This window comes from Cydia amplana, chromosome 13, assembly GCF_948474715.1.
Source record: "Cydia amplana chromosome 13, ilCydAmpl1.1, whole genome shotgun sequence".
In the NCBI taxonomy this organism is placed as follows: domain Eukaryota; kingdom Metazoa; phylum Arthropoda; class Insecta; order Lepidoptera; family Tortricidae; genus Cydia; species Cydia amplana.
The window spans coordinates 1,689,948-1,717,745 of NC_086081.1; the positions used below are offsets into that span (position 1 = coordinate 1,689,948).

The 27,798-nt window shown below is 35.5% G+C and overlaps 1 protein-coding gene across 1 annotated transcript in view; it reads right to left on the minus strand.

Moving 5' to 3' along the window:
* The window catches only part of LOC134653336 (UDP-glucosyltransferase 2), a 52,765-nt gene that overhangs the window by 14,450 nt on the left and 10,517 nt on the right, over positions 1-27,798 (minus strand). Inside the window, exons 2-3 of the mRNA XM_063508670.1 lie at positions 2,619-2,758; positions 323-506 (exon numbers count right to left, since the gene is read on the minus strand). Of these exons, the coding sequence (XP_063364740.1) occupies positions 323-506; positions 2,619-2,758 (324 nt within the window). The remainder of the gene's footprint in view (positions 1-322; positions 507-2,618; positions 2,759-27,798) is intronic.

Genomic DNA, 27,798 nt, shown 5'->3' on the forward strand with positions numbered 1-27,798 from the left:
AATTGGTGGCCATATTTTTCGGCGATAAAGTCAAAAGTAAGTAGGTAATATAAAACTATGTGACAAAGAGCAAATGCTGGCTGATTTATAAAAAAGTTAATTGGTTTATTAGAAAACACACTTTAAGGATGACTCACGTTAGACCAGGCCGTGTCCGGGCCGGAGCTTCCGGTGCTTCGTTTTCTATGGAAAGCATCACGAGATCACCTGTCATCTGTCGTAGAAAAGTAAGCGCCGGAAGCTCCGGCCCGGACACGGCCCGGTCTAACGTGAGTTATCATTTATTGGACTTAACTACTTCCATTTAGTCATTACCATTTACCTCATATCCGTATCTGAAGATATCCTTTACTGGCAACGGTTCTTCCCCCCTCATCCTGGCCCCCACCAGATCGTACGTCATGTAGTTCCTCACGTAGGACGCCAGGCCTTCGGGGGCTATCTCTTCCAGACCGGGGATGTGGAAGTCGGGGGGGAAGGCGCTCATGAATGTCACATTGTGGCCTCTGGAATATAGAATTATTTTTACCGTAGGTACGGTGCTGCTTTCCCGAACTATACTTCGTTTTTTTTAGGATTAGAAATTTGGTAAACAATCTTGATGTGTCTTTTAATTGAAAAACACATTTTAAAAATAAGTTACGGTAAATATGTAATAATTATGAATCTAATACGATCTTTTATAGTCTTCTGCTTTCATAAGTAATAGTTATTGATTTTTAAAAAGTGTTTTTCAATTAAAAGACACATCAAGATTGTTTACCAAATTTCTAATCCTAAAAAAAACGAAGTATAGTGCGGGAAATAGCACTTTCCGTGCGTATGTCGAGAGTTCAAAGTGCCATATGTACTCTAAAACCTTGTACGATACACGTGCGAATAGGTAATTCAAAATTCGTGTCGATTTTACTCTTTTCCGCACTTGTATCGTAAATAACTTGTAATATTGGGTAGTGTGCCAAATCACTACATAGTATAAAAACAAAGTCGCTTTCCGCTGTCTGTCCCTATGTATGCTTAGATCTCCTTTTAACCGCCATAGAATAAATACGTCATCGAGCGTGCTCGTGTCGCCGGGGGGTACGAAGTTTTGTCTCATTTATCAGACAGCGGCGAAATGAGCCCTATTTTGTACGTCTTATATATCAGTCTTCGGCGGTTAAAAGGTTTAAACTACGCAACGGATTTTGATGCTGTTTTTTAATAGATAGAGTGATTCAAGAGGAAGGTTTATGTATAATTTGTTAACCCGTGCAAAGTCGGGGCGGGTCGCTAGTTATGTAATATAGTAATCTGTAGGTTTTATTTGTACTTAATCAGTGAGTTTTATTATGTTTGTTTATTTCTTTGTTTTTAAAACTACATACTGGGAGTAAAATAGGACATTTAGGTCAAAAACTTGCAAATAAAGTTTAATTGTTTGTTTGCTTGTTATTTGTTTTATTTTCTTGCTGAACCCAGTTATTTGTGTAGGTAACCCCAAAGTAGGTAAAACCCTAGTAATTTGCTTTAGACATTTTGTTTTTCGTGTTCTAAGGAGAACACAAACCGCGCGTACTTTTAAACTTTGTATCCTCTCTTATTTTAAAACTAAAGATAAAATAAGATAAGATAAAAGATAGTTTATTCAAGTAGGCATATTACAATGCGCTTATGAACGTCAAATAAAGCTACCTACACCGGCTCCAACCCTACACCTCTGCCTCGAGAAGATTTAAATTATAAATCCCCCCCTCAATTGGAGGAGGGTATCCCAATATGGGACCGGAAGCAAACTCAAACTCAAATAAATTAAACTTACAAATATTTTTTAACCAGTTTTAAAAGGCAATAACATTTCTCGTCTCCGTTTTAATAAATACCATACGTCCAACGTAATTATTTGATTATACACTTACTCGCACGTACAGAATAGTAATTATAGCGGTGAGTTACACAAGGTTCAAAGTAATATTTATTATCACACCGTAGGCAACGTAGTAAATAACTAGCGTAGTTTATCACACACCTATGTGAATGTTAATATGCAGTACATAATGAGTAACATTGTTTAGTAGACTAAGTTTACTAGTAAGACCTTACTTTTTGACAAGTGACGAGACCTCTGGCAAAATCCCATGTCATGAACATGTTACTTTATTGGGGACTTAAGGTAAGGTTCAAACACTGGCTCAGTACTAATCAGTTTCTAGGAACATGACGCATTATTTACAAATTGATTTCCTGGGGACCTAGCCGAGACGAGGATCATTTGTGCTAATACGCATATAAGTGCGAAAGAGAGACACATGGCGTTTCTTTGTCGTAGCGCAAACGATCTTTATCTTGACTATGTAGGAGAAAGTAAGTCCTAATCGCAATTATTCAATAAGGCCTATTATTTCTTCTTGAGTGGAAGGTCAGACCGTAATCACTTTCGTATAAATCAGTTCCTGCTCCAATTTTTGGGATGGTGGCAAAAGTCCTTTAAAATGTAACCAGGAAAGCACTAAGACGAGAAGTCTAGACATTCTAGTAAAACCTCTCGATTTTAGAGTAAGACAAAGAAAGTATTAAAAGTAAGTGCAGGTGAGAAAGTATAGTTAAAAAATCGAGGCGAAGAGATATTTCATACATACCTCCTGATAAGACCTCTGGAGAGTTCCCAAAAGGGCATTTTATGTGACTTGGTGCCGCCCATGGTGACCATGAGGATGTCGCTCCCGCAGACCGAGGCCAGCAGGATCGGCAGGCACAGGACAGGCCACCGGGAGCCTAGCTGGAAAGGAAATAAAGACCATTATTGCGTGATCTTAAGACATCTTAGCCAGAGTAGGGTTTAGGCGGAGTATGTCACGTTCTTAGGTCTCTTTCGAGTTAGGTCACGTTCTGAGGACGTCACATTCCGAGTGTGTTACATTCTGACTACCTACGTCACGTTCTGAGGACGGCACATTCTGAGGACGTCACTTTCTGAGTTCGTCACTTTCTGAGTATGTCATTTTGTCATACATAAAAGCGGTCGAATGCAGTACAGTTAAAATGATTGCTGGTATCCATTATTAGTGCATACGCTTAGGTAAATCTTACTATGCTTAAAAAAGTGACGTCTCAGAAAGTGTCGTAGGTAATCAGAATGTGATGAACTTAGAAAGTGACAAACTCAGAATGTGACGTAGGTACTCAGAAAGTGACTGCCCCTGAACGTGACCTAACTCGAAAGTGACCTCCTAAGAATGGCACATACTCCGCCTAAGCCCGGCGGCAAACATCACTTTCTTTTGTACGATTACACCCGGTTCTTCCCGAAAACCATTCTTACAGCTCACAGATTGTAGTTAAGTTTTTCTTGTAAACATAAGAGACGTCATTATAATATTGAATGGACTTGAGATTCGGGTCTATGCCGTGGGACCCCGTGCTATTGTGCAACAGAACATATTAAAGAGGTTAGAATGGCTATCGCGCGCAGTTAGTATCGGAACCGGTGTCGCCGCTCGTTCCTCTCCACATTTACTAACACTCGCGCAACGGTAGTAAAAACTTGTGTGCGTGGTGAATGGATAAGTCTCCTTTAGACAGATTTGATGTCTGGCTTCTTAATCTGAAGGTTATTGTGGCGCAAAAGGCTTGTTTAACTTCGTTTTTCGGTCAGCGCGGGCAGAGCATGCGAGCGTTTGCTCAAAGCCGGCAGCGACACGCACCCTGCTCGCATCGCCATTCTAACTTGTTCTGTGGCTGTGTCAGCTGTGTTCGGTATGGGTACGGCGACTATTTTAACTATTATACCAGCATATGTATAGCACTGAGATAGGCAATAATAATAATAGAAATAGTTTCCACTGTCAGGAACCCTAAAAAAGTAGGTATGTATCTGGTTTACATTACTTGGGTTTGGAATATCAAATGAAAAGTTTTCAAAACTATTTGTACGAAAGTTGAACAGAAGTCGATGAAAAAAAAATATTTTCCATCCAATACTTCCATTGAATCCAAAAATAGTCTCGGCCTATTGTTGAAATTGTCAATAAACAAATAGCCTTCGTGCAATAATTGGTAATTATTCAATAATGTGAGAATTTTACTATTCCTAAGAGTGATGACTGTGATGAGAGTATTTTTTGTTAACGCCGTAATTACGAGTATATTATTACTTTAATTTTTAGAATGATTAATATTATAGCACGGGACATAGGTATTTAGCGTTATTTTTCATTTAAACCTAATGATTATAATGATAAATATAAACTTTTACTTAGACAATGTGACGTGAATGTGAAGTTAGACTTAACTCATGTTTACTTTAAAAATCGATTGATTCACGTAAATTTAGAATGTGAACAAGAAATGAAAGAAATTTCGAAACAACCTAGCGTTTTCCCGGCCTAGCGCCAGGGCCCGCTTTCCTGCTCAGTCTTCTCCCTTTTGCCCGGTCTTCGGCATCCTCAGGTGTGAGATTGTTCTCTTCCATTTTTTAAAGAAAATGTTTAGTAATAGGATACAATTGAAATAAATTAAAAGTGGAAAAATTCACTGTCTTGGGTGGGACTTGAACCCACGACCACTGGATCACTAATACAGTGCTCTTCCATCTGAGCTACCAAGACCCAATTCAGTGAATATTTCCACCATACAAAATTAATTTAACAATTGAAATGCCAAGGAAGTTTATTATAATCAACCACTCCCAATACTAGTTGGTCACACTTATGTATATCGGTATTTCGCAAAGTGAAATGGCCAAGTGATCCAATTGCGCCAGGGCCATGCGCCCGCGCAGCGCAATATTCACGTGTTTATTTGTACATTTTTATAAAGTTTTGTAACGAAGTTATTAATTTTCGTAATTCTTTTATAGGTTTAGGTACTTCGTGTGACGTTAGACCGGCGGACTTCAATGCTATATTGCGTGATAGAATTAATTTTTAACAAGCAGAAACGTCTGCGTACGATGTTATTAGATTTAGATTCAACTTAATTAAAAGTAGAAAAACTCTCTAGACCCATATGGTGGAAAGATTCGCTATAGATGAGGTATTGGTGCCACCCAAGGCTGTAATTCTTCCACTTTTAAATTGATTCTAAATGAAATGACAGGTAAAAAATCAATAATTGACTTATATATATAAAGACGGGTTACGGGCACTAAGACTGCACGATTGCCTCGAATTCGTATGCGTGACACCGCTGTACTAGCACCAGTCTTAGTGCCTGTAAGGCCCGTCCTTACGAAGTAATATAAGTCAATGGGAACGTCTATGAGAAGTGAGAACAGTTTTTTACCTAAACACCACTTATGAATGGCGATCTATTAGTAAACGTGGCAACATAAGCGGTAAGATGACAGGAGTGTATGAATGAGGCCATTAATCTTCCGTAGAAGTTAGTTAAAGACTCAAGTTATGGCCGACACAGATCGCGCATGCGTGACGCAACAGCACGCCAGTTACACCTCCATACAACGTAATACCCGCGTAATGTGGAAGTAGGAACATTTGTAAATACAAAAAAAGGTAAAAAAAGCTTGTAATACAATTATTACAAGCTTTTATTTAAACCTTTTTTTGTTGGGAATGCTGTTACACATCGTTCCCCTAACCTGGCGGTCTAGCATGAGTTGCGTTCTCGCGCGCGAGTCCATACTTGAAGTCGCGCTTGAGGTATGAAGTCGCGTGCGAGAACGCAACTCATGCTAGACCGCCTGAGGTGGGCCCATTATGCAGGTCCCTCTTATTGAAATATTATCTTATACCTTTAAACGAGCAATTCTTGTTTATTTATTTATTTATTTATATCCTATATATATATATATATTTCGGGGATCTCGAAAACGGCTCTAACGATTTCGATGAAATTTGCTATACGGGGGTTTTTGGGGGCGAAAAATCGATCTAGCTAGGTCTTATCTCTGGGAAAACGCGCATTTTCGAGTTTAAGCTCGGTCACCCAGATATTTATGTTAATGCGATATTTATAGAATGTAGTTGCGCCTATTTTAAGGGTCATTAGTACTGGCAGTAGATGCAACTCTGTCAAATTCATAATTTGTATAGCAACGGTTCTATGAAATATTTGTTTATCTTTTGTATGTCAGTCGATCAATAACAGTCCTCATGTCAAGTCTCTTTCGTGGTTTAACTGTGTCAATATCTGCTAAATAGTGATAGGTTTATCCCCCACACCTCTATTTTGTAAACGCCTGGACAAAGAGTATAATAATATATGGATATTGGTACGGAATGACATCTTTTAGACTGATCTGCTACTTTGAATAACGGCTTGTATTCACTTTTTCATACACTTTTCGTACAGTTTGCACAAATCTCTGTTTTGACATTTTGCTGGGACATCAGTTAGCCGCGACCACGACCAGTGAAACCTGTGTCGAAACGTCGGTAAATAAAGGTACTTAATAAAATAATTTTCGCGATAGTCTATAAATGTGAGTTAATATGAATTTTATATGTGGCAAATTCCCGCTGCTGCCTGGAAAAAAATATACCGCGTCTGACTGAACTATACTATACTGAACTATACTGAAATATACTGCTTGAAACTAGCATAGAAGTGACGGCCAAAGTGGTCAAATATATCGTGACACATCCTTATTTCTATTATAGTAACAAAGGTGTATTTCAATATGTGGTGCTGACTGTACATTTACTAGATATTATGCTAAAAGAACATGCCATATTTAAATATTGATAACAAATTAAAAAAGCCAGTAAAACCATTTATTTACTTAACTAATACCATCCTGTTAACGAATATTATAATAGCGTTTTTTAGGGTTCCGTACCCAAAGGGTAAAAACGGGACCCTATTACTAAGACTCCGCTGTCCGTCCGTCCGTCCGTCCGTCTGTCACCAGGCTGTATCTCACGAACCACAAAATTAAACCGTAAAATTTTCACAGATGATGTATTTCTGTTGCCGCTATAACAACAAATACTAATAAAAACAGAATAAAATAAAGATTTAAGTGGGGCTCCCATAAAACAAACGTGATTTTTGACCGAAGTTAAGCAACGTCGGGCGGGGTCAGTACTTGGATGGGTGACCGTTTTTTGCTTGTTTTTTTTTGCTTGTTTTGCTCTATTTTTTGTTGATGGTGCGGAACCCTCCGTGCGCGAGTCCGACTCGCACTTGGCCGGTTTTTTGTTACTTACGTACAGTCATAAAACAGAATAAATAATTGCCTCAAACAATGTGTCATAGACATCATTTCCAAATATTTTGTACTGACGCCATTACAGTCTGTACTGTGCGGAAAGAGAAGAGTCGTGAAATGTATGGGATCCAATACATTCTACGACTCTTATCTTTCCGCACAGACTCTAACTACGACGAATAACCTACGCGAACATAATTATATTTGGAAACACCGACATAGTCAAACATAAAAAAATTACGTATTGCCTTTATGCCAAGTTTGCGGTGGGAAAATACAAGCGTAAGTGACGCCGATGCACTAGTTGGTAAAAATATGAACTTTTGTGGGACGACAACTCCATACTATGTATTTTTTCTACTCCAGCACTTAAATGTGTCAATTAAATGACTGACAGTGATATCTAAAGCAATGTCATTTGAATGATTTGTCTATAGGCTCATAAGATGACTGCTAGCAGTCATCTTATGAGTATAATACAACTGCTTTATTTTTTTTAAAGATACAAGTTCCGATCATCTTGATTGAAAGAGGTATGTTTTCATTTACAATAATAACTCTTTTTTTTTTTAAATAATAACTCAATTTTTTTTAAATAAGAACTCTTTTTTTTAATAATAACTCTTTTTTTTTAATAATAACTCTTTTTTTGTAATTTTTTTTTTTTTTTTTTTTTTTTTTTTTTTTTTTTTTCTGCAGCTGTCATAGAAAAAGTAATGTATGCAACAGCTCATAATTGGTTCTTAAAATTCAAGGGTCTTTTTTTTTTTTATGCTGCAGCTGTCATAGAAAAAGTAATGTATGCAACAGCTCATAATTGGTTCTTAAAATTCTCGGGTCTTTTTTTACAAAACTCGACTACGTCTCGTTTTGTAACTTCGACCCTTGAATTTTAAGAACCCTTATTATATCACTGTTGCATAAACTACTATAGCAGCTGCCAACAGTCAAATAGACAATAATAATATGGCCCACTCCCACACGCACTAGCGGCCCGATTCGAACAATGCTTTATGTCACACCGATATGACACTGAAAGTTCCAAGTGTCGAAAACAGATAATTCTGAAAAGGGACTCTTCTTATAATGGAGTTTTGAGTGATTTTGATTTAATGATTTTCATCAGATTTCTGGAATTATCCGACATACTAAATTAGCCGAAATTCAACAAGTCAATTACATTTGCATTATTGCAAGCCTCATAAATGCCGCGTAGGCGAAGGTTGAAGGGTCACTGAACTCTAGTTCCTCGCACAAGACTTGACATTACTTAATACACTGTAGTGGTGGCTATTTACTGAACTTTAACCGGTCTTATATGGACTTCTTATACACACATATGCACCTACAACTGTACAACGTTTTACAGTAGGTAGGTACCTACATATTTTTGGCACTTTAAATTATCGACATATATATACGCATGATACGCACTACTTACTTAGTCATAGTTACCGAGTTACCGCACTAGGACCAGGGCGGTAAATTAGCCATAATGTACTGTAAATAATATTAACTTTTTATTTTGAAAGAGGTCAAACAGGAAAAGTAGTAAAGTAACGCGAACGAAGTCACGAGAAAAAGCTAGCTATTTTAATAGTTTCCTCATACCATAGTCATTAGATATTCTGCTCAGTCTATACCTATCGGGTGGTCTACCTAATACGACTAACACTAATGGGCCCCATTGTACCGTCTGTTTGTGTACATTCCTGCTAACACTTAATAGTTCATGCGAAATCCTTTATGAACACTGTAATTATTCATACTTTGTACTTACTATACAATACAATACTCTTTATTGCACACATCACATACTCGTAGTTTACAATAAATTATAGTAACATAAACAAAGACTTTTGGATAGAGGTAACAACAGGCGGTCTTATCGCTTAAGAGCGATCTCTTCCAGAGAATAAAATATATTGTAGGTGGCAAAGAAAAAGAGAAAGATCCCCGCAATTTGCGAATTTCGGTTTTCGCGGTAAACCCTCTGTGGTGTTCTGTTTAGGAAGCATGCACGGAGCCGAAGCCAACACATAGAGTCCATTTTGACACTTTAATGAAATGTAAGGGGTCTATTATATCATTATTAAGTTAACGATTGATTTTAAAATCCAAATGCTGCTCTTCTTTTCTTTTTCTTTTTCTTTTCTTTTCTTTTCTTTTCTTTTCCTTTTGTATGAATTTGATATGTTTTCTGAAAGAGCTACGTATTTGTATGATTCCATGTACATATGTATATATTTTTAAATCTAATTTCTATTACACCGTATGTGTATAATTGCATGAATTCTATAGTAATTTAAATTGTATTTATTTTTCCTTATTTTCTCGTAATGCATGTTAATTATAAGATGTAATTTTTTTTTAAAGATGTGTCCCGCCGAGTTTGTTGCCGGTCCCATATTGGGATACCCTCCTCCAATTGAGGGGGGATTTAAATCTTCTCGGGACAGAGGTGTAGGGTTGGAGCCGGTCTACCTAGCTTTATTTGACGTTCATAAGCGCATTGTAATTATGCCTACTTGAATAAACTATATTTTATCTTTATCTTTATCTTATCTTGGCATATCATCTACGATTTAATATCATAGAGTTGGAGAAAAAATAACCAATTAATAATCGACTTAAAACAGTACCTACTCGTACGTTATAATGACGTTATAGTACGGTATAACTGTGCCTGTATAATTACAAAATTAATTATAAATCGCACCAGATTATTCCGGCGATCTTGTAAAGATTTTTACATTACCCTTGAGTTGACTTTTCAAAAGTAAATCCGTCTTGAAAAGTTGAAATTATTCACCTACGCACTTGCTTAAAAACGGAACTCAAATATCGGTGGTCATTTATACACTTAAAAGCAATTAAAACAAGTCATTTTGTATAGAAATTCGATACTAAATGACCTCTTTTTACTGCTCTTGTGTGTAATTTGTTGTTTTGTATGTCACGGCTGACAAACAAGGCTACCAACATAATTTCATGTGTAAGTGTGAGCTTCCGGAAACAAGAATAATTATGTACTTGTTAACTTTGAGCTATATGAGATTGCTTGTAAATTTTTGGTCGTTAAAGATAGTCGTCGTAAAGATAGTAAAATTTAAAGAGATTTTGATATATGGGGGTTTTCGGGGGCGAAAAATCGATCTAGCTAGGTCTTATCTCTGGAAAAACACGCATTTTCGAGCTTTTATATGTTTTCCAAGCAAAGCTCGGTCTACCAGATATTCTCCAACCAAAGAGAATACATAGTATAGAGGGGACCTGTCATAGCAAATTTTGTAGTCACAGTAAATTTACTGCCATCTATCGACACACGATGAAAATGTATAAAACTATCAAAAAAATGTATATTACCTATGTATTTGTATATGGATAAATGATTTTATTTTATATAATTTCGACCCAAGTTCTTTCACTGATACTTATGTGTTAAAATGGGTAAATATGAAACGGTGTCGTCAACGCCAGCTAGCCGAGCATAGGCCAAAGGTGTGTGCGCCATCTATCCGAGAATGACTTTTTTTTATTTCCGAGGCACGTTATTTCCTTAGACTTTATTCCATTGACATAGATAATATCTAGGGACTGGCTTTACGTGCAATAAAAATGAGGCATGACAGGGGCCAGTACAGCGGTGTGAAATCGCTACAACCCGATTGGTTGATGAGTTCGCATGACGCGCGCGATTGGTTGACGAGTTCGCATTACGCGCGCTATTGGTCGCAACTAGTTGCGTTAGACTGCACGATTGGCTGGAATTCGTGGGTAGCACCGCTGAACTAGTACAATTTTTAGTGCCCCATTAGCCCGTCCTTAGATATTGTACGTCAATGCTTTATTCATCTTATACGGAGTTACATATGTCTTTGCTCTAACTTAAATAGAAAATTATTCGAGGGTGGCGGCTACTTTTGGCGTGATGTTTCATTCGCTACTATTGAGGCTGACTGCACAGCGTGACACACTCTTCCTATGTATACATTTCCCTACCTCCTTCCTAGTTTACGTTCTCACATAACTGATATTATCTCCGTTGGGTAACGCACTGTGACGTTACGTCATATACAAATATCATGTGTAGGTATACATCATACATAATAGTTATATGATCTGTGATAATCGTATTGTTACTAAGAGATTTGTGGGTGTGTCTGTGTTGATTTTTTTAGTGTCAAGTTTCGGCGGTTCCGCGGCCGGCTCCCTGACACTGCGGGGTTGCGTAATGCATCGCAATCATAATGTGAGTTTTAGTGTTTTTTTATATTTTTATAATATGCATGCTAGTTTTAAGGTATTTGTGTATAAGCCACTACTTGCCTGTAATAAAGATTTCATTCATTCATTTCAAAATCAAAATCAATCAAAATCAAAAATGTCTTTATTGCAAGATTATGGTACATTTACAATAGTAAAGATGTTACAATGTTTTTATCAGAACACATAATCTACCCATCAGAGCATGCAATAGGTTCGTCTCCTTCATCTCTTCAGTACTGAATAATATAGTATCTAAAATTTTTAGATATAGAAACAACATTAATTATTACATGAGATCATTAAAATTAAATTCAAAGTATTCATTCAAATTATAAAAACTTGTTTTTAAGAGTATATTCTTTAAAGTAGTTTTAAATTTTGTTCCTGACATCATTTTAATGTAGTTTGGCAAGTGATTGTATATCTTAATACTATTATAATACATCCCTTTACGTACCATTGTTAATGTTGAGTCCGGAACTTGTAAGTTAAGCAGATACTTATTTCTAACAGGCCTATTTGTTTGCTTAACATGAAATTCAGACGGGTTGTTTTTGATAAAAATACAGCATTGCAAAATGTAAATACTAGTTAGGGTCAGTAAACCTTGGGTTATGAATATAGTCCGACATGACTCGTCGTCACTCAATCCAAAGATGATTCTAATACATCTCTTTTGTAGGATGAAAGTTGATAGAGCACTTACAGAGTTTCCCCAGTAAATGATTCCATAGTTTAGAATGGAGTAGATATAACCATAGTATGCTAAAATCGCAGTTTGTGTGGTTGACACATTTACAAGTATTTGCAGTCCATAACAGAATTTCCTAATTTTACTATTAACCATCTCAATGTGTTGTTTCCAATTCAGATGACTATCAATTACGACGCCCAGAAATTTGTATGATGTAACTTCTTCAATTTGGGTACCTTCGTAATTAATATTTAGCTGGATTGGTTTAGCTTGTTGAGGTCTGAATTGGATATATTTCGTTTTGGACAAGTTTATTTTAAGATTAAGACTTGATAGCCAATGTATAATTATTTCTAGGGTCTTATTTATCGTTGCCTCATGTTCAGATATGCTTAGTCCCTTTCCCAAAATCAGTACAGAAGCGTCATCTGCATAAAGTGTGCTGAGATGCGGAGTTATTCTAGAAAATTGATTAATATAAATGAGGAAAAACAGTGGTCCTAGGATGCTGCCTTGCGGTACTCCAATTTTATTGTTCAAAAATGTGGATAATTTTGTCTGAAAGCATTTTTCTCTTTTATCATAATATGTTATCTGGGTAGCTTGTACACGGCTCAGCAAATAAGACTGAATAAGATTGTGCGCGACACCTCTTTGATGGTCCATAACAAGCTTAAATGAATGAATGAAATCTTTCCATAAGCCTTATGGAATTATCTGGTATACAGTCATCAGTAGTAGCGGATGATATTAGTATACTTATGCGTCAAAAATATCTAATTAAGGCCGTGCATCGAAAAATAACAGGATCTTAGAAAGGTGGCAGTGGCTAGCCCCGGAAACAAACAGTAGTGATTTTCGGATATATGTTTCTTGACTATATGATAAGAGATTTCGTAGTAGTCGAAACACGAATGCTTAAAATTTTCTCGATAGAAAATAAATCCAAACTTACGTGTTCATTTTTCGGTTTTAGCTTCGTGCAACTAGAAAACACATCCATATCCAGCACAATCCACCTTACAGCAAAGGTTTTCATCTCGTCTTAACTTTCAAAGAACTAAATATTAACTTATTATCCTTTACCGATGGATTTATTATCGATTTTTGATTATATGAATTCAACAGCAAACGCCCATTTTACGCAGTTCGGTTTCTCTTTCTGTCATGCGTCAAAGTCATAAATGCATCCTTTATGCCAGTAATGTTAGATGGCCGTCGTGCCTCAAAGAGGTAAGACCTATGTCACTTCGCGCAGCGCTCCGAATTACGTAAAATTTTAATATCCAATAAACGTTGAGTCGTAACTCCATTGAGTAGTAACGGAATCGGAGGTAAACCTATGATGGTGCCTTCTTACAGGCCTATACGTTACGCATGTGTGCGTGTTTGCTTAGCTACGTCATGCTACGTCGAAATCTATACTCTTTGTCAGTTACAACGGGTTAGGAAATTTCGACAGATATTGAAATGTATCGGTAGCTGTTTGGTATTTAGCCATCAGAATCTAACCGTAACTTTTTGCTTTATTTTTGTTTAAAAATAAAATATCTATAAGAATATATTTTTTGCTTTTTTTCTATTGTAATGATAAAAATAAATCTAGTATGTTTCATGCTCAAATAATTTAAAATAATTGAATAAATATTGAAAACTAATTGATATTATTCGTTTTAATTATTATATTATTAAGTTTGTTTGAATAAAATATTTTATTTCAATAATACGAAAAGTTATTATATTTAAGTACCACTAAAAAAGGTCCCTACTTACAAAAACTCACTTGCACGGGCCGGGGTTCGAACCCGTGACCTCCGGTTTGAAAGTCGCACGCCACTACAATTTCACATAAGTAATTTACAATGACATGATACCGTGGAAAAAGTGAATATTACAATGTACTTGTGTTACTATCATTTTATAGTTTATTTTGGCTTGACAAGGAGGAATGAGAAAAACGTGCAGAGCGAGAGGATTAAATCTCTCTGTCCCTTTCTTAAAGTAGCCAATCCTAATTATGACATCTGTTTTGATATTAATTCTTTGAACATAATTTGTCGATGTTCTTTTTTAGGGTTCCGTAGCCAAATGGCAAAAAACGGAACCCTTATAGATTCGTCATGTCTGTCTGTCTGTCTGTCTGTCTGTCTGTCCGTCTGTCCGTCTGTCTGTCCGTCCGTAGGTCACAGCCACTTTTCTCCGAAACTATAAGAACTATACTGTTGAAACTTGGTAAGTAGATGTATTCTGTGAACCGCATTAAGATTTTCACACAAAAATAGAAAAAAAACAATAAATTTTTGGGGTTCCCCATACTTCGAACTGAAACTCAAAAAATTTTTTTTCATCAAACCCATACGTGTGGGGTGTCTATGGATAGGTCTTCAAAAATGATATTGAGGTTTCTAATATCATTTTTTTCTAAACTGAATAGTTTGCGCGAGAGACACTTTCAAAGTGGTAAAATGTGTGTCCCCCCCCTGTAACTTCTAAAATAAGAGAATGATAAAACTAAAAAAAATATATGATGTACATTACCATGTGAACTTCCACCGAAAATTGGTTTGAACGAGATCTAGTAAGTAGTTTTTTTTTTAATACGTCATAAATCGCCTAAATACGGAACCCTTCATGGGCGAGTCCGACTCGCACTTGGCCGCTTTTATATCATCGAGAAAGATTTTTATTTAAAAAATGTGTTGAATTTATATGTTTTATTTATGTTTTTTTGGCATAAATTTCATTACTTTGACAAACGTTTTGATGTGATGTGTGAAACGAACCATGTGATCAACGATTTATCTAATAAAACTTCATTTAGTCGAAAAAAATAGTTGTCTACTACCGGGTGGAAAAAAATTATGGGCCCTGGAGGGAAAGTGCCTTAAAACCTTAAGTTTGCTCATTTTACTTAAATGAAACATTATTGTTTTTTAAAGAAACAACTGCATTCAAAGATTTTTGAAGTGAAAACTTCTTTAGCGGCGCTAGGCACTTTTTGAGGTGGGGAAAAAATGATAAACTCGAGACAGCGTAAGGCGATCAGTACGGGCTGAAATACGAGGATCTCACAGTATTATAACTTTATACCACTCAAATATAATTCAATAAAGCTACATCTTGATGAAATCGCTAATAAAAGTGAACTCTAGTACTGGTGAATAAAACTCAAAATATCATGACCAAATATATTTAGATGCGAGGTCTGCAAGGTAACTTTACAATTTCTATTCGAATTTTAAACAATTAACGCTATAAATTTGAATTTCGAATTTTAAACAAGCTCACTGACCAGCAATTTCGGAACCAAAAGTTTTCAATAGAAAGGAGGATGGGTCAATTATACATAGTGCTGCAGACATTTTGGACTAGTCATTGAGTTTTAACTTCTGTCGGCACTCCCGGAATGCAACACGTTGTTTTTTTTTTAAATTCGCTTAGTCGCGCCCGGGAATCGAACCTACTTTTTCCACACTGTATAAAATAACAAAATGCTTTTCTTCTGGTAACTTAAATGTTCTATCTATCTTGGTGATATGTCAATGCAATCAAATAATCTGAAAAAATAATAATAACCCAATTTATGAATTCCGTTCCTTCAGAAAAATGCGAAATGTACGTACAATTTTTAGGGATATCGTACTTTTCCCAGAGACAAATTTAGTTGGCTAAGAGACATTTTCACTGATCCAAATCTGTACTAAAAATCTAACATACAATGATAAGGACTTAATCGTTTTAAGCTCAAGAGTGAGTTTTCCTAAAGCATTTTCTAAAAATTATGTCTTTATTAACGTTAGGAGTGCACTGCAGCATGTCAAATGTATGCCAAAATGTCAAGGGAGAGAACAATAAATTAAGTTTCAATTCCACTTCCACTCATCAGCAAAGTGATATAAGTATATCAGCAGTTTAAAGTTATTTTAGATAACAAAATTAGCGCATCAAAAAAATCAAAGTGCATAGAAAAAAAGTCTCCTGAGTCATAATAAAATTGATGTCTCTTGGGTCACCAGAAAAGTCACCAGGGAGAACGATGACCCAAATCACATTTAAAAGAAAAGGTAAATTTTGTGTACTACCTACGAACATTTTTCAAAAAACTATGTTTTTATAACATATTAGACCCAGGATAGATCTAATACCTCTTTTCGTACCCCGGATAAAAGTAACTGAAACGTTACGTTATTAGGTTTACGATGCCGCGTTGTGCCCTTGCCTTCGTTGCGATATGTTTGGTAAGTCAGGAGACTTAAAAAATGAGCCATGATTTTGGGACATATTAACAAATATTTTTTTGAATAGGTATATATTAATTTTAGCGGACTTTAATAATTTACCAGTTAAATTAGATGTAAATACCTTTTTAGTTAATCGTTAATATGATATATTAGTAGCAGTAAAACACTAAACTTTATTGTACAAAAAGACACATAAAACATGAAAAAACACATCCTTCGTATATGGTAGAATATATTTTTCACACTTATAGGTAAAAACCAAAACCGATACGCGATTGGGATACGCTCTTTTCGTATGGGATACAAAAAAAAATTCTCCTGGGTCACCAAGAAAAATCGACATATTAAAATAATTCAGTTCGTTTTTAAGTTCTAGTCAGATTGACTTTTTGGTTATTTGAGATAAATTACAATAACGCTTAGATTTGAAAAACATGATTTTCTATTTTGTTGCGATCGACCCGGGTAATAAAAATACGGCGAATTTGAACTTTTGTTTGTTGTCGTTGTAAAATGTATTAAAAAATAATGTAGGCACCCCTGACAATTGAAATTCAAAATTATCCAGAAAAAGCGGCCAAGTGCGAGTCGGATTCGCCCATGAAGGGTTCCGTATTTAGGGGATTTATGACGTATTAAAAAACAACTACTTACTAGATCTTGTTCAAACCAATTTTCGGTGGAAGTTTGCATGGTAATGTACATCATATATTTTTTTTAGTTTTATCATTCTCTTATTTTAGAAGTTACAGGGGGGGGGGGACACACATTTTACCACTTTGGAAGTGTCTCTCGCGCAAACTATTCAGTTTAGAAAAAAATGATGTTAGAAACCTCAATATCATTTTTGAAGACCTATCCATAGATACCCCACACGTAGGGGTTTGATGAAAAAACATTTTTTGAGTTTCAGTTCTAAGTATGGGGAACCCCCAAAAAAAATTTTTTTTTTTCTATTTTTGTATGAAAATCTTAATGCGGTTCACAGAATACATCTACTTACCAAGTTTCAACAGTATAGTTCTTATAGTTTCGGAAAAAAGTGGCTGTGACATACGGACGGACAGACGGACAGACAGACAGACATGACGAATCTATAAGGGTTCCGTTTTTTGCCATTTGGCTACGGAACCCTAAAAATGAGTGTTTCAAAAAGGCACCCTGTATTCCTTACATACCTAAATAATCTCTTATTCAATAAAACATATAATTACTAAACACTGTGATTTATTTCAAATAAATGCAAATCGATCGGATAAAAGATATTAATACCTACCTATACAACAATGAATACGAGTACAGTCAGCTGCAATAATATGTTACACACCGAAGGCCGTTTTGCGGTAGATAGATGTTAGATCTTATTTGTAGAGCCATAAGAGCGTGTCACATATTTTTGCGGCCGTCGAAGAGTAACATATTATTGCAGTACCTATGAAAAATTCGAGGGTTAAAAAGCATTTCAACCAAAGCATTTATAATAATAACGACTATGGACGCCTGCAACCCCAGGGGTATTGTAACCCCATAACAATAAGGTTGAAATTTGCATTTAGTGACCGCAAAGTCAGGTGAGCGTAATCAAGTAAATCTCTTTTCATCATATTTTATCAAAAATAATCTCTTTTCTGTTCTTGTGCTATTTTCTTATTATCAATACTCTTAACTTATATGCTATATACGCTTGTGCTTCTATGCTGTTAACATCTTCCAAAACAACAATAAATATTCAGGTTTATTAATTAATTATTTTATTGTTTGCTATTATGAACAAGTAACAACGCCATCTGTTTAAATTTTTTCCGAATTTAAGTTTATGGCCGACCGCAGCGACCGCGTATAATGGTAGTTAACTTCTGTAACGTTAGATGGTGCTAAAAGGTCACACAAACTTCACGTGCGGCGCGAAGCGTTTCCATGTGTGCGTGTTAGCGGGGAGGGAAGAACTAGCGGGCGTGGTTTACGAAGCGCCAGACGCGGCTGCAGTAGGCCCTTAACCTTAGAAATAAAAAAAATAAAAATATATATGGTGGAAATAATCGCTGTATTGGGTATATGCTCTTAGTAGCTCAGATGGCAGAACACTGTAATTTAGTATCTATTCTGTCACATACCTAGTATAAAACAAAGTCGCTTCCCGCTGTCTGTCTGTATGTATGCTTAGATCTTTAAAACTACGCAACGGATTTGGATGATGTTTATTTAATAGATAGAGTGATTAAAGAGGAAGGTGTATAATTTGTTAACCCATGCGAAGCCAGGGCGGGTCGCTAGTTCATTAATAAACTGTACTGTAAGATGCCATATACTAAGGAAAAAGTGACCAAGCCCTTCATTGACCGAGACTAAAATCGAACGAGCATTTAGCTAACACGGCTGCCTTGATCCTAATAGGCCTCCGGCTTGGGCTATAACCACGAAAATCGAAGTTCGCAAATTGCGGGCATTTTTCCCTGTCACTCTAATTACGCCTTCATTGGAGTAAAAGAGGAAGATCCCCGCAACTTGCGAATTTCGGTTTTCGCGGTAGCCCCTCGGTGGCTGAAGACGCCGATTCGATTCACGTAAAATGTCATTCAATAGAACTTGCTAACTATGTAAACAAACCGCCATACTAAAATTGACACTAAATGTCAATTTACTAGTAACTTTTGTTTACATTGTTAGCAAGTTCTATTGAATGACACTTTAGGTTATGTTCATGGTATAAAAAATAATGATTTAATTTAAGTAAAGCGTTATAAGAATCAATGAGACTTGAATATAAACGAGTTATTCCGATTACAACTAAATCGTTTCGAGTACAGTTGATCGAGATAAATTAACATTTTGTACTATGGGACTGCTTAAGGGTTATTTTATTTATATTTATTTACCATAAAAAGTGTTTTAAAAAACCTTAAACTTATCTACAGTTTTTTTTTTAAGTTTAATTAAAATTATGTTCGGACATAATTTGATTATCGTTAATAATCGTTGGTCATTTTTGACTTATATTATAGGAATAAAACATAAGTATGTTAACTAATTGAGACTGTAGTGCATACAGCGGGTGTATGAATAATGGGTGTAAGAGTGTGAGCAGATCATTTTGAACACATCCCTCGTATAACTTTTACGGCTGACTATATAAGTAGGGTCATTGCGCTAGTTTCCGTCCATGCTCTAGTTTTCGTCCACTTGACATATTAGCAAATGATATTTTTGATATTTAATTTGCTACTTGCAAAACATCATTTTTATGTAGATAGATAAGTATATTATTTCGATATTAAGGATTGCAATAAGTCCAAATTTGTGCAGCAATTTAGGTTTATACTCAAATATCGTCAAGTGGACGAAAACTAACGCACCTACCCTATACAGTCTATACCTACACACATAGGTATTTATTCATACATACAAACTTAAGACTTATTTTTACTAGTTGAACTGTACCCAATTTCTACCGGAACATATTTATAGATAATTAATTCAATTTATTCGTCCCATAAATCTGACCTTAATGCATAAATTATAAATACATGTAAATCACACTCCCACGGTATCTTCGCTTCGCGTGTTAGCCGGTTTACATAAAACACGTGAGTGTGTAAGGCTTTTTAAAGGCCTATAATATGTTTTTAATAATGGTCAGGTGTTTAGCAGCGAGATAGAGCAAGTTTTTTTTCTTTGCGAGCAAATGCGCAAAAAATAAATACTAATTAAGGATTTTTAAAGAAGAGTTGAAAGTAAGTTGCGGAAAGTTTTCAAAAAGCTGGAAAAATCTGGGAAATTTGGGGAAAATTTCACAGTAAACAAAGGAAGTTTCATTTTGGAAATGGAGATTTTTGATTCCTTTCCTACACTCTGGGGAATAAAACATGCCAAAGGAATTAACTGTCCTTTTGGTATGTTGTGTTGACACTTGTATAGATTTTAAATGGTTCGAACTGTCAGAAACCCAAAAAAGTTATAAAAGCATTTCCAGAAAAATAAATTCAAAAACATTCTAAAGAAATGTTTTTGAATTTATTTTTCTTACCTTCATGCTACATGTTTAACATACATGCCGCGTTATGATTTGTTAGATGTATTTTCCGATATTTTTTTTTTCTTGTATAATAAATTCCGATCGTCTTTTTTCCCTGTATAAAAATTTCCGCACGCCTTTTTTCCCTATAGATACATTTTCTGGTATATATAAATCTGAACGCCTTCTTTCCGTATAGACATATTTTCCGATAGATTTATTTTCTTATACACAAATATCTGAACGCCTTCTTTCCCTGTATTTTTTTAACATAATGCAATATTTTATAGTCCTTAATTTTACTAGGGGACAAATTCCCGGCTGTCTTTTTAGGGTTCCGTAGCCAAATGGCAAAAAACGGAACCCTTATAGATTCGTCATGTCTGTCTGTCTGTCTGTCCGTCTGTCCGTCTGTCTGTCCGTCCGTATGTCACAGCCACTTTTCTCCGAAACTATAAGAACTATACTGTTGAAACTTGGTAAGTAGATGTATTCTGTAAACCGCATTAAGATTTTCACACAAAAATAGAAAAAAAAACAATAAATTTTTGGGGTTCCCCATACTTCGAACTGAAACTCAAAAATTTTTTTTTTATCAAACCCATACGTGTGGGGTATCTATGGATAGGTCTTCAAAAATGATATTGAGGTTTCTAATATAATTTTTTTCTAAATTGAATAGTTTGCGCGAGAGACACTTCCAAAGTGGTAAAATGTGTGTCCCCCCCCCCTGTAACTTCTAAAATAAGAGAATGATAAAACTAAAAAAAATATATGATGTACATTACCATGTAAACTTCCACCGAAAATTGGTTTGAACGAGATCTAGTAAGTAGTTTTTTTTTTATACGTCATAAATCGCCTAAATACGGAACCCTTCATGGGCGAGTCCGACTCGCACTTGGCCGCTTTTTCCTGATCAGAAATTTTAAAATAGATATGATTCTTGATAGAAAATTATATAATATGTATTCGCAATGTAATAAACTAAATAGACAGAAAGTTATCTACACGTATAAACTGTATAGAGGATTAATAGGCGTACTTCTGTCAAGTGCCTAACTAAGTACAACGTTTCACTCGTTTGATTTGATTACCGATTGGTAAAATTCCTTTAAAGATAACTAACCATGATACACAAAATATTCCACACAAGATTGCAAACAGGGTCCAAGCAAATAAGAAGTTTTGCCCCTAGTAAAATGAATGACCATGAAATTTTTCGTTAAACAACAAAAATACAGGGAAAGAAGGCGTTCAGATATTTGTGTATAAGAAAATAAATCTATCGGAAAATATGTCTATACGGAAAGAAGGCGTACAGATTTATATATACAAGAAAAAAAATATACCAGGAAATATATCTATAGGGAAAAAAGGCGTGCGGAAATTTTTATACAGGGAAAAAAGACGATCGGAATTTATTATACAAGAAAAAAAAAATATCGGAAAATACATCTAACAAATCTAGGTTTTTGTACTTATAGTATGTTTTAATATTATGTTTATTTTTCTTTGTTATTAAATAAGTATATGTACATACATTTATCTGAAAAGTATGGAAATAAAACACAAAATCCAGTGACAGATGTTAATCACGTGTTGTGGTCAAGAAATGTGACATGCCTCCATAACCTTGAAAAAAACGTGAACCCCATACCGTCAATAATTGTACAAACTTAACTTTACACTCGACAAAAAACTAATAGCGTATTTTGATATAAACTTTTGGCTTATCCCTTAGTAGTCTAAGACTTTTTCAACAGCAAAATTAATTTGGTCATGCTTTATGGTCACTACCAGTGAAAAAAATTGATAATTTGCATATAATCAGAGTTTATTGATTCAAAAACAGGATTTCGAAACCTGTTTAAGATTAGATAACGTCTTAAATAATGGTTTAAATAGTCAATAGTCGAAGTGTGCTTATGTCAGTGCAAATTTATATAAGAAAATATTTGATGGTGCTTATATACACCGTGTTTTTTTTGATTTCCGTTAATTTCAAACGGTGCATTCCTGAGCTGAAATCAAGTAACTTTCTCAAAGACACCGATATTCTAATTAACTCCATTTCGGAGATAATCAATAATTTATTTTTTTCCTATAAGGCCTCTACAAGCGTGTACACTTGCCTTAGGGCCGGTTTACATATTGATTAGTGTTTAGAATGAGTTCATACATTTGCTACTAAACTTAAGTACAATCTCGGTCAATCGATGTTCGAAATGACATTGATTTGTCACAGATTTCAATTGTTTGGTTGAGTTAAATGTAATGCCCGTGTTACAACAACGCTACATGCTACATTTAATTACTTTTTAATTTTAATTTTTTTTTGTAAAAAAGCAAAAAAAAAATGTTTTTTTTTTAATTAACTATGCTATTTAGTTCTCTTAAACGTACTTAACCATACCCCGAAGTTAACGGAATTCAATAAAAACACGGTGTATATTTAAATCTTTTTATATGCTAGTCGATTGTAGTCATTCAGGTCAATTTATATTTTAGAAACGAGACGCATTCTTTTTTTTAAGTAGAATATGGTCATTTTTCGAAAATTCGGAAATCCTAAAATTTTCAATCGGAAATCTTGTGTTCCCAAAAATTAAGAGGAAAAGGGAGGACTTCTCCATACAAATGTAGTCCCCATTTTCCAATTTTCTTCAAACTGCTGGATCGATTTTTATCAAACACAGCTAAGAACCGAAAGGAAACTCAGTTTCACGTAAAAACTGCATCAAAATTGGTCATCCCTTTGACAGACACACAGACAAACATTGGCATCAAACATACAGGTTGGCTAAAAAATAACTGCATTCCCGTTGCCAGGGAGGTTTCGGGATTGGTCCCATAGTAAAAATTGCTCAGTATAATCCCAAAACCACCCTGGCAACGGAAATACAGGTTTTTTACACTAACAGGTTTAGCACTAACTACCTAAAACAAATACAATACCTACATATAAGGCTAAACTTAGTTAAGATAATCTCCAAATATAGAGATTGTAACTGAGTGTAACTGTACCTCTAACATTAATATGTAATAAGCACGTTAAAATTAAAAAAAAAAAAAAAAAATTGGTTCCGTGTATAACGTATAACGCACCCCTCTTTTTTGCGTCGGTTGTTAAAAACCGTAAGTAACGTATAAAACAGCAAAGAGGTTGAAAAGGAAGTAATGTCCATGACTTTGACACGGACAATGCCTTAACCTTTGTGTGTAGGAAGTGCCGCGAGTGAAAGGTTTAATCGTCGCAGGCCTATCATTTCTGCAATGAATGCCACACACCACCTCAAGCTTACACTTTACTTGGCTCTTTCAAAGGTACAAAGAACATGGTTGCGCGTGACGTGTCAAAGAAGGGATGACTCACGTTAGACTGATGGGCCATGACCGGGCCGGAGTAGATGCTGGCAGCATTTCCTCGCTGTACCGCTAGCTAGACTAATTGGTTGAGCGAGGAAGCTGCCAGATTAGATACTTACATCATGATGTACTAAAACAAGTAGATAGCTACAAGAACGTTACTTAAGTTTCTTAATTAAGACAAGATTTGTCGATGTCGAACCCACATCAAAATGTACGTAGTTTTGAACAAGACAACGCCCAATTTGCGTAGTTACCTATAAAACTACGACCAATTATCTCTTGATAGGCATGGTATTGCGCATCGTAATGTAGCAATTATCTCGGTATAAGTACCATTACAATGAGATGACCAACTTGTTATTCGTTAGCGAGAACGTAAACAATTTGTTTGTATGGAGAAATTGTACAATGCCTCTAGTGGTCAACTAAGAAACAATTTTTTAACTCGTACCATGAGGCATAAGTTTATACGATACACGATCACGATAACTTGATTACTCGTGTAGTTAATTGCAACTCCAGGGATGTTAATAGCGTGTTTAAAATATATGTTACACTCCTTTTTTGAATAACCCCATGTGGCCATACTAATGATGTCACTCGAGAAAACCCTTTCTATATGATAAGACAGTTTTTCCGTTGTCGGATTGAACCATAGAGTTAAACGAGTAAATACTAAAAAAACATACAGCGTGGCTGGTACTTGCGCTTATTAATGTACCTTCCTATATTGACAAAATGACAATAGTTATTTGTACAACAAGAGATCAAAGTTTGATATTTCTTCGAGTGCTTATTTTGAGTCCCGTGCAAGCGAAAGATTCTATAATAGATTCACGAGTGTAGCGAGTGAATCTAATTTAGAATCTTGAGCGTAGTAAGGGACTCAAAAGCGCACGAGATGTAAATAACTTTGATCTCGTGTAGTACACAACATTTTTCACCTCAGCAGTGAGAACATATTAGAGAACCCGAAAAATGTATTCCTTCTTCATCACTTACCTCTATTCACTCATGTTTTCTTAAGATATACCAACAATTAAATTTTCACCTCAGCAGCTTGAACAAGGGTACTTTGCTACTTAAAAACAGTGAGCAAAATCGCATTTTGCTCACTGAGTGAGCAAAATCGCCTTTTGCTCATTTTGTCCCACACAGTGAGCAAAATGCGATTTTGCTCACTGTTTTTAAGTAGCAAAGTACCCTTGTTCGAGCTGCTGAGGTGAAAAATATTTCGCACATTGAAGGTGATTAACCTCTGTCTAAAATACCCGTCTGTCACGCAAATTGACTTCCAAATAACAGTTTAAAATAATATTTACTCTGGACCCACTCGTATCAAGAATTTAATGCCACCGATTAGAGTCTGTGCGGAAAGAGAAGAGTCGTAGAATGTATTGGATCCCATACATTTCATGACTCTTCTCTTTCCGCACAGACTCTATCAAGTACTAAACTACTAAAATAGCAACACTCTTAAGGACACTTAACCATTGGAGCGTCCGAGGTGCTCACAATAGAGGCGTGTTCAGATATTTGTGAGCTCTTAGCCGCCCCGATATATCTGATGGCGACTGTACATCATATATCATATTAGAGACCGTATACAGCTGGCAGTTTCCTCTCACAAAGAATAAGTATTGCGGTACAGCGAAGAAATGCTGCCAGCATTTAGGCATCACCATGCCGCAAGGGAATCGTTTTTAGGGTTCCGTACCCAAAGGGTAAAAAACGGGACCATTACTAAGACTTCGCTGTCCGTCCGTCCGTCTGTCACCAGGTTGTATCTTATGAACCGCGATAGCTAAACAGTTGTAATTTTCACAAGTGATGTATCTCTGTTGCCGCTATAACAACAAATACTAAAAATAAAATAAAATAAATATTTAAGGGGGGCTCCCATACAACAAACACGATTTTTTTGCTCTATTTTTTGTTGATGGTGCGGAACCCTCCGTGCCCGATTCCGACTCGCACTTGGCCGGTTTTTTTATTATTAGTTATTTATTTTAAGATTAGTTTTATTCATTTTTAGATTTAGTTTTAAATTTTTATAGGTTAGTTATTTAATTATGTTTTATTTATAGGTACCTCTAATATTTTATTCAAATACGTTACGTCGAAGTTGTGTAGCAACTGTTATATTTTTATCCGTAGTAGGTATTCATTTCACGTGATATAATTTATGTAAATCTTCTTAAAAGATATTCGCAGGGTAACTAAAGGGGCCCACTGATTAACAGTCCGCCGGACCGTTCTAACTGATAGGCCGATACCGTCCGGCGGACTGGTGATCAGTGGGCCCCTTAAGAGAATTCTAAATTACGAGTAGGTACTATCGTTAGCGTATATTTAATTAGATTTTCATTTGTTCAGTGTCATGGATGTTTTCTTTAGGTATATCTAAGTATTTGTATAGGTATTATATATATCGTTGTCTGGGTACCCACAACACAGGCCTTCTTGAGCTTACCGAGGGACTTAGTCAATTTGTGTAAGAATATCCCTATAATATTTATTTACCTATTTACCTACTTTGCCACTCTTGCAGATACAATGCAACTTTGTCACCAGATTCCTTGGAGGATACAACTAAACGGAGTAGCCATTAACAGGCTTTCCCCTCTGTCGAAAATAGGCGGCCAACGGTCATACACAATGTATGGACTGACGTTTATCTGACATGGCTATTTTTACGTTACGCATACATTTGACGTTCCCCTCCCCCGCAAAAATCGGCAGACTGTTTTGTACAGAAAATTACAGACATGGCGTCTCCGTTTGATTATATCCTCCAAGCCAGATTCTGAAGAATAAAAAGAGCCTTTACGAGCTGTTGTGGAAACACCCAAACAGCCGAATCGGACGCTCCGCTTTTAAATCAATTTAAACAAGTAAACATTCTAATTACCTCATTAAACCCGTTGCAAATGAACTAAAAACCGATCGAACCAATCCACTGCCCTATAAATATTGCATAATTCGGCCGTTCGTAGACACGAACCGAAATCGCGACCGTGACCGCAGTGAGAGTAATGCGAGCCACGAACACTTTCGCTAGTTGCATAACTTCCGAACGTACCCCTACATAAAACTTAATCTACACCTTATCGATTTATATTTAAAGTTTGATTTCTCCTGGCACGCTTCTGCTTTTCAGGACCGTTCCGAAATGGAATCTAATGCATAATATTTAGGGTAAGTTTTCGGTTGAGTGTGTAAGATCGGTGTGAGTTTATATCAAAATTACGTTATTGTAATATGCTGGCGTTTATTATGATAATGGTCGCGGATGTGGCCGATTTGTTTTCTATGTCGTTGAGATTAAATGGCATGGAGAGGCGCTAAAGAACTTAATAAGGTATAGCCAAGAAGAGATGTATAGGAAAAATTAAAAACAATATGTTAATGCCTTACATAAGGCACTAACTTAAGGCCCCGTAGGTTCAGCGTAAGCGTGAGCAAGGTGCCCCGGATCGCGGAATTATGTTTTTGAATTTAAATTTTTTGTAAGCTTTAAAAATATAAAAAGTTGTCGATGAGATGATTAAACGTTTATATGTATAAATGTTTAGTAAGTAAGATGTAACATTAAATATATTAATTAATTAATTTTTCATTAAAAAAAACATAATTGCTCATTTTTAGGAGCAATTTTCATGTTTTTATCTTTTGTGCAAAAAAATTGTTACGTTAAGGTGCGTTTTAAACCTATGTTCGTGATTTTTTTCTATAGATCGAAAGTCAAAAAAATCAGGATTTGAATCAATAAACTTACTAAAGAAAGGCCCCAATTTGCTAATAAAAAATTTAGTAATCGTATTGAGATCTAAAATGCGCTACACTTTTTCAAAAACTCTGGTTTCTGAACCTACTGCACCTTAAAGCTTCACTAGTAAAAAAATGCTTTTTTTTATTAAAAAAAAAGCCTTGGAGATGTTATCATTTAATTATACAGTAAATCAGAACATAACCTTAAATGGATTAAATAAGTAGGTACAAGGTAGAAATATAATTTATTCAAGTATAATCACAGACGGAAATATAATTTTAACTATAA